This window comes from Cebus imitator, unplaced genomic scaffold (assembly GCF_001604975.1).
Source record: "Cebus imitator isolate Cc_AM_T3 unplaced genomic scaffold, Cebus_imitator-1.0 Scaffold435, whole genome shotgun sequence".
Lineage (NCBI taxonomy): Eukaryota > Metazoa > Chordata > Mammalia > Primates > Cebidae > Cebus > Cebus imitator.
Genome location: NW_016107750.1, coordinates 701,369 through 709,449, shown reverse-complemented (window position 1 = coordinate 709,449; position 8,081 = coordinate 701,369). Strand labels below are relative to the sequence as shown.

The following is an 8,081-nucleotide window of genomic DNA, read 5'->3' as shown; positions in this document are numbered from 1 at the left end:
AAAAAAAAAAAAAACAACAACAACAAAAAAAAACCACACCCAACTACTACAAATTAAGTATCCTCCCACTTGGTCTTTTTTCAGATTCAGTTTGGCTTAATGGTGCCGTCCCCATTTTAAAAGAGAAGTCTCTTACTCAGAGCGCCCCAACCTTTCGAAGGCACAGGAGCTGGGCTACCACCTTCAAGGGCTGTCAGAGATGGTATGGTCTGAAGCCAAAGGCGAGCACACCAAAGTCCATGCTGGCTGAATGCTGTGGTCGGTACTGTCTGTGCTTCTGCAGGGTTTAGCCTGGTCCCAGAAAGAAAGCAGGTGCATGCTGGAGTGAAAAGCTGAATTTGATTTCCAAGCCCCTGGCTGGGGTTGGGAGGGAGGCCAGGAGGCACCTCCTGCCAGCTATTATTGCTCAGGGCCAGCTGTCTTGGTGGTCACCAGTTCAGTGGACCCCAGCTCTGTGGCTGGCACAGGGATGCTGTGGCCAGGTGGGGTGGTTCCTGGGTCTTCCCCAGGAGGAGGCCAGGCAGGAGCTGTGGCATCAGTGGTTCCTGGAGACAAAATGATGACCTTGTCCAGGGGCTCTGGGGCTGCTGGCCAAGGGGATAGAGGCTCAGTACTGGGTCACAGACTTCCCTCCCTCTCTAGAAGCCTCCTCTGGAGGAGCAGTCCTCTGTCAAATGAAGCTCACTGCAGGGCAGGGAGGGGGTGGCACAAGGCTGACCCTGAGTCCAGAGGCCTGGCCAGTGGGGAGCTGGCAGGGCAAGGAGTTGGGGAGCTGGGACTCAGTCTGGCAAACCCTGCAGGACCCAAGCTTCTTAGACTCCAAGAGGGCAGGACAGACTCCTCCCTCAGACAGGGACCCCCTTCTCGAGACCTGTCTCTTCCTCACACTGGCGTCTGGCAAGGCAGAGCTGTTCCTGGCTCCAACCGCGGGTTCAGGTGCAGGATTATGTCTCGGTGCCCAGTCTGAGCGCCAAAGGGCAAACACTTTTCTGTTCTCCGTCCATGTCCCCCCTTAAAGCCCTTCTCTCCCCCTCTAGGGACCATGCATCATCCCCCAGGCCATCCCCGCAACCCCAGCCCCTGCGCCCTGCTCGGACTGGTTCCCCCACACCCGGAACTCACCGTCCTTGTCTCCGTCGGTGGCCTCAGTCGAGGCCGTCCCGCGAAGCCGCTGCTGTCGCCGCCTCCAGCTTACCAGGCCCACCAGGCCCAGCGCCAGGACCAGTACCAGGCCCAGGAGCGCGGGGGCGCCGAAGAGCAGCCCGGGCAGGGGCAGCGCCACCTCGCCAGCCCCCGCGCCCACCGACTCCTGCGGCTGCAGCGCCGTCCCGGGCGCAGGGCTGCTGGCTCCAGCTGCTGCAGTAGAGGAGGTGCGAGGTTGGCCGGGGAGGGGAGGGACAGCGGGGAGGGGGGCGGTGAGGGCTATGCGGTGATCCTGGGTGGGTCCTCTCAGCCCTCTAAGCCCCCGGCGACTGGGGCCTCCTCCTCCCCGTCGCTGCCAGCGCCACGCGCCCCGTGGGTCCCCCTTACCTGTTTTCGGCGGCGATTTGCGTAGGAGCCTACAGTCCACGCATTTACGGACCAGCAGGTCGTAGCACTCGGTTGGGACGCAGGGCGTGGGGACCGGCGCTTCCCTGCCCCGCAGGCTCCGGGGCCCTCGCCTCATGGTGCCAGCACCGCCGCACCAGCCTTGGGGACTGTAGATGAGTGGGGCTCCCAGGGTGGAATTGAGGGGCGGGGCAGAGCGGAGTACTCCGCCCTGCCCCGCCCCCGCCTGCTGGGTGGGACCGCGCTCCCTCGGGCCCTGAGCCCCAGGCCTCTCCCATTCAGCCACTCAACCAGCACCGCCTGGACGAGCCCTCTGCTAGGTGCTGGGACATGGCTGGGGCCAGACCACAGCCTCCTCTGGGGCAGGAAGGGGGATGGGCCCTGCAGCCAGGACACCCCTCTGAGTGGCTCCTCCACTCCGCCTCACCAAGGCCGCTCCATGGCCCCGGGTGCTCCCCAGTCATCTCCACCACCTACCTGTCTCCTCCTCTAGAGAATCCTTGTGCCCTTCTGGGACAGAGCTGGTTGGGGGCATCAGACACCTGCTTTTTTTTTTTTTTTTTTTTTTTTGGGAAACGGCTCTATTACCCAGGCTGGAGTGCAGTGGGTGATCTTGGCTCACTACAACTTCTGCCTCCTGGGTTCAGGTGATTCTCCTGCCTCAGCCTCCAGAATAGCTGGAACTACAGGTGTGCGCCACCACACTGGCTAATTTTTGTATTTTTAGAAGAGATGAGGTTTCACCATTTTGGCCAGGCTGGTCTCGAACTCCTGACCTTTAGGTGATCTGCCACCTGGGCCTCCCAAAGTGCTGGGATTATAGGCATGAGCCACCATGACTGGCCTGACATCAGACACTTGTACCAGGTCCAAGTAGCAGGGGGTCTGCCCTGAAAGAATCTCACACTTGTGCTGATGGGGGAAGGCAGCCTCACAGCAAGGGCACTAGCTCATGTCATCTTGCAAAGTGGGCTGGAAGGCTTCATGGAAGAGGTGATGGTGAGGCGTTTGCCAGATGGAGTAAGGTCTATGGCACAGATGGGGGTGAAGGCCAAAGGCGGGAGCAAAGGCTTGGAGACCCAAACAGGAGGTCCAGGGAGTGCTGGGACTGAAGGGCTGGACTGGGGCTTTATCTAGCACATTAGGGAGCTTGGACTGTGGCTTGGGGACACGAGGGAGCAACTGGGGCTTTGAGCAGGGAGCACCCTGGTAGATCTGCATATGAGCAAGGGGCCTATGACTGTGGTGGAGGGAGGTCCACTCACCCCGACTCCTTTCCTCCAGGGCTATGTGTCCCCCTCTGCTGACCTCCATGTCTCACTTCGGGCCCCTCCTGTCTATCTCTGCTCCCCAGTGTTTGGGGTCCCCAAGTGTCTGTCACCCATGTCTCTCTCAGACTGAGCCTCAGATGCACACACAAGCCCCCTCCGCCCTCCTGGTCACATGCAACTTCTTCCCCAGGGCCAGGGCTGGAGACGCCTCAGGGAGCTCAGGGCTCAGCAGGGAGCATGGGGTTAAGTGCCACGTGTGCCACCCAGACCCCTAAGCACTCAGGGGTGGGGGAGCACGTTGGGAGGAGAGACTCGGAGGCAGGTGAGGGAGCTTGGGGGCAGAGGGAGACCCTGAGCAGTGGTAAGGTGGAGGCAAGCACTCCAGGCAGAATGCCACAGGGGCTAAGGCTTGGAGAGGTGAAGGGGAAGCCCGAGCTGCCCTGGGGACAGGCATGGCCACTGCCACAGGGGATGCTGGGAGGGAGGGAGCACTGGGACTGTGGGTGGGCAGGGCACCAGGCCCCGGGCCCTGTAGAGCCTGGGGGCGTCTGGGTAGGGGAGAGATTCCTAGCTGTAGCTGCAAAAGCCCCTCTCTCTGGCACTGTGGCCCAGGTTCAGGGCAGGTGCCCCAGGGTAGGGGATGATGCAGTGGCTGGTCATGGAGTGAGGGGAGCAAGGCCAGCCCCTGGGTTTCTGGTTTGGGAGACCCTGAAGGTTCACAAAGAACCCCAGTCAGCCAGCCCTGACTAGTGGGCGCAGGCCCACCCTTTCCATCCGCTGCACACGGGCCAGCAGCTCCCACACAGGAAGGTGTAGGCGGAGGGGAGCTGTAAAGGAGAAGTGGGGCCGGGGGCAGGTGTGGGTGAGTGTGGGTGTACGGTGATGTGGGGGTGGGAGCAGGTGTGGGTGAGCATGGGTGTATGGTATGGAGATGGGGGGCAGGAGCCTGGAGGGGAGCCAGAGCAGGAAAAGCCTCTCTGTGGGGCAGAGGAGTGAGGACAAAGCCAGAAGACTGGGCCACAACCCTGCCACCCACACCCACACCCACACCCACACCCACACCCACACCTACACCTCCACTCCTGTTGGTGCTATTACCCATCAGTGAGGGCTGCAGAGGCCTGACTCCCAGGCCACTCACTTAGCCCTTGTGCCAGCCATGTGAGCAGACTGAGGCTTGTGGGAACCCAGGAACAGGGAACCTGTCCCTGGAGAGGGTGGCCCAGTGAGGCCAGAGTTGGGAGAATTTACAGGAGTTAGGAGGAGGGGGCCCATCTGCCCCAGGTCTGCGTTTCACAGCAGAAGCGCTGGCTGCTCTGACCCCAGCAGAGATTCGAGGAGGTTGCTCTTGGGGACAGAGAGAGTGGGAGGGCTGGAACCCACTGTCAGAGTTCCAGGGTCCCTCACCTTGGCCAGAGAGAGAGGCCAGCTGCTAAGAGTAGCAGACACAAATGAGACACCCATTCATGTGACACAAATGTTTGCCGGGTGCTTCCTATGTGCCCGTGTTGGGCAGGTGCCGGGACAAAAGGCCTGCAGGGTCTGTGTCTATGGTGTGTGCAGGTGCCTGGCCTCACAGGAACCTTTCCACTTGGGCCTCCTAAATGGGGTGGGGGTGGGCTGCAGCAAGCTCTGTGTCACTGCATGGATGACACAACAGTTAAGAAGAATTCACAATCGGAACAATGTGGGAAATGTTAGTTCATCCCTTGTGTTCTTTTTTCCCCATAGCTCTTAAATCAAGTATATTAATTTTTTTTTTTTTTTTTTTTTTTTGAGACAGGGTCTAGTTCTGTCACCCAGGCTGGAATTCAGTGCCCTGATCTCGGCTCACTGCAACCTCCACCTTCTGGGTCCAAGCAGTTCTCCTGCCTCAGCCACCCGAGTGTCTGGGTCTATAGGTATGTACCATCACACCAGGCTACTTTTTTGTATTTTTAGTAGAGACAGGGCTTCATTGGGTTAGCCAGGATGGTCTCAATCTCCTGACCCTGTGATCCACCCACCTCAGCCTCCCAAAGTGCTGGGATTACAGGCATGAGCCACTGGGCCCAGCCAAACCTATTATTTTTAACAGCTTTAAACAAATGTCAAATGTCTCAGGCTGGCCATGGTCATGACGTGGTCACAAATTGGAGGCTGTTGTTGAAGGCAGGCAAGGCCCCCTGGCCTTACAGACTGGGAATGGGGAGCCGAGGCTCCTGGAGGCAGCATCTCCTCAGCTGGGCCTGGCAGCTACCTCGTCCTTGCTCCTGTAAGCTAGGAGGAAGGTGGTGTTTGGGTCCTACTCTCAGAGAGGTAGAGCTTGGAGTCACACATTCATTTGTCCACCTCAGGCCACCTGGCTACGAGCAGTCCTTGGGCCCCCTGGAAAGCTTATATTCTCCATGGCTAGTGGTCCAGGCTCCAATTTGATGGTGTTTCCCATCCCTACCAAGGAGGCAGGGCTTCCTAGCAAGAGGGGGGCTCCGCAGCCTGCGCCCTGTCTCCTGCACCCCAGTGAGCAGAGGCAGGAGCAGCCCAGCCGCAGAGGGGAAGTGGTGCAGTGGGAACAGACCTAGCCTCTGAGTCCCACCGACTTGGGGTCTGTGGCCAATCTGCAATGTGACCTGGGGTGGCCCACTTCCCTCTCTGAGTCCCCCCACCTGCCCCCCTTTTCAGGCCTTGTGAGGCTCAGAAACAAGAGCCTGCCCATGCCTGCCCCGCCCACCCTCCCAGACAGTGGCCCAGTGCCAGCTGGCCAGCTGTGCTATAGTGGGCTGGTGGGTGAGGAGAGGTGGGGGGCTTCTTGAGACAAAGCCCTGTTACAGTTGCCCCCCCTCCAACACACACACACCAGGGGTGCTGGGCCAGGCCTGCTGGCCGGGCTTCAGCACAAAGAAACCTTTTCCAGAAGGTTCTGCAGACTTAGCCCCTTCCCTCCAGTGTCCCCTGGAGCCAGAAGGATACAGGCAGAGAGTCACTGTGAAAGGAGGTCTCACACTTGGGGGCCGAGGGAGACAATGCAGTGGGCTACCAGGCCATGGACCCTGAGTCTGCGGGTCACACCTGAGTCTGGTGCTGTAGACCAGGAGCCACTGAGGGCAGCTCCAGGGGGACGGTGGGTGGGTGCTCCCTAGAGCCCCGGACCTGCACAGGAGCCAGCCTTCCCTGGGCCGCCACCTTCTATCAGAGGGGATGCCTGTGGCACTGGGGCCCCTGCGAGCTGGCCAGGCCCAGGGGGTTCCCACAGCCCTACTCCTCCAGTATGCTTGGCCAGCCTCCCTGTGAGGACACAGATCCCTGGACCTAACCCCCACCCCTCTCCCTGCCACTGTCCGCACACAGGAAAAGAACTCCACTGATGTGTGTAGTGTGGCAGACTTGGGGGCTGCCTGGTGGGCCCCTCTCCTCTCTAGCCTGCTTTCCCTCTTTGTAAAGTGTGACTGGCCATGCCAGCTCCACATAGGGCTGTGGGAGGGGCAGGCTGGATAGGGAGATGCTTTGCACAGTGATTTTTTTTTGGGACGGAGTTTCGCTCATGTTACCCAGGCTGGAGTGCAATGGCGCGATCTCGGCTCACCGCAACCTCCGCCTCCTGGGTTCAGGCAATTCTCCTGCCTCAGCCTCCTGAGTAGCTGGGATTACAGGCACGCACCACTATGCCCAGCTAATGTTTTGTATTTTTAGTAGAGATGGGGTTTCACTGTGTTGACCAGGATGGTCTCGATCCCTTGACCTCGTGATCCACCCGCCTCGGCCTCCCAAAGTGCTGGGATTACAGGCTTGAGCCACCGCGCCCGGCTGCACAGTGATCTTTTCCTGGTCACTGGGCCCTGTCTGCTTCCCCCATACATCCTTGGGGAATCGTTCCACCCTGTCCTCTCTTCCAAGGTCTCCATCCACCAGGCCTTCTCTACCCCGCCGTTTGAAATTACACCCCTAACCCTCGGGTACCCCGCCCTTCTGACTTTCTCTCCAGCACTCCTCACCTCCCCACCCACAATGTTGTGTCCCATTTGGGTTTCCTCTCTGCTTCCCTGCTATTTCCCCAGAACCTCAAACAGCGCCTGCCTGGTAGGTGCTCAGTGAGTGGTGAATGACTGGAGGCATCTGCTCAGGGGTCGCCCTGTGCATTCACAAGGGCCTTCCTGTGTGGCATCCTGAATAAGGCCTGGGAGGTTGGCCCTGGGGGACCCCTCCTCCTCTCCCCATTCTCCACCCTGGCTTTACAGCCTCCCTCCACTTCACACACCCAGCCCCCAAGAGGTGGGGGCTCCGCTCCCTGTGGTAAAGGGGCTGTGGTCTGCTCTCTAATGTCACATGGAGGGCCCATGCCCCCTATCCCAGGGCCATGCTGAGAGTGGCTGGGGCTCCCTGGCTGGTACCCGTGAAGTGCTGGTGTGCGCAGGCACGGAGCGGAGAGCTTGAGGACAGGCAGCTCCCGCCCATGAAGACCCAGGCAGATTGATGACTGCTTCATGGAAGGGCGTGACCTGCCCTCCCCCGGCGTGAGTTCAGGGAGGAACAGGATCGGGGTCTCCCAGGCCTCTGACTCTGAGTTGCACGGCTCTGGCCTCACCAGGACTTCGTATTGATTTCCTGGCCATGCCGGCCCCTCTCCCAGTTTCCAGAGGCCCACGACACTGCATCCTTTCCCCTATCCCAAGTGAGGGGTCCTTTGTAGCACTGTCCTTGTTTGTAGGAGCTTTTGAGATGGAGTCTCGCTCTGTTGCCCAGGCTGGAGTGCAGTGGTGTGATGTTGGCTCACTGCAACCTTCACCTCCCAGGTTCAAGCAATTCACCTGTCTCAGCCTCCTGAGTAGCTGAGATTACAGGCACCTACCACCACGCCAGGCTAATTTTTGTATTTTTAGTAGAGCCTGGGTTTTACCATATTGCCCAGGCTGGTCTTGAACTCCTGACCTGGAATTCCATCCACCTCGGCCTTCCAAAGTGCTGGGATTACAGGCGTGAGCCACCGCACCCTGCGGGAACTTTTAAATACAAAAGGAAAAAGGAAATCCCCACAAGGGGTGATCCTGGTGGTGTCATGAGAGGAGCTGGAGCCAGAGCTGAGAGGCAACTTGAAGTCCTGCCAGCCCGGCCCAGCCAGCAGAGCAATCTCCACCGGACGACTCACGACCCCATTCCCAGAATACTAAAAAGGCTGTTTCTATATGCACCCACACAAGGGGGCAAAGGCACAGAACGAGGCAGTAAAGAAAGACTCTCAAGGGAAAACAGAGGCTGCCTCTGGGGACCTTGGGGAAACGCCCTTTG

General features: G+C 59.4%; 2 protein-coding genes across 4 annotated transcripts in view; both read right to left on the bottom strand.

The window, feature by feature from the left end:
- Positions 1-89: 89 nt before the first annotated feature.
- On the bottom strand, positions 90-1,734 carry TNFRSF13C (TNF receptor superfamily member 13C). 3 transcript variants are annotated; one of them, XM_017510316.2, is made up of 3 exons: positions 1,531-1,734; positions 1,123-1,356; positions 90-587 (listed from the first exon to the last, which is right to left on the bottom strand). In XM_017510316.2, exons 1-3 carry the CDS (start codon positions 1,664-1,666, stop codon positions 400-402), a joined length of 558 nt encoding a protein of 185 aa, XP_017365805.1. In that variant the 5' UTR covers positions 1,667-1,734; the 3' UTR covers positions 90-399. The 3 variants fall into 3 exon arrangements, with proteins under 3 accessions (XP_017365805.1, XP_017365806.1, XP_017365807.1); XM_017510317.2 differs by having other exon boundaries at positions 90-584; XM_017510318.2 differs by having other exon boundaries at positions 90-545.
- A 2,152-nt stretch (positions 1,735-3,886) lies between these two features.
- CENPM (centromere protein M) overlaps positions 3,887-8,081 on the bottom strand; it is a 19,639-nt gene continuing 15,444 nt past the window's right edge. The window contains exon 6 of the mRNA XM_037731973.1: positions 3,887-4,021. Coding sequence (XP_037587901.1) covers positions 3,914-4,021 — 108 coding nt within the window. The 3' untranslated portion in view covers positions 3,887-3,913. The remainder of the gene's footprint in view (positions 4,022-8,081) is intronic.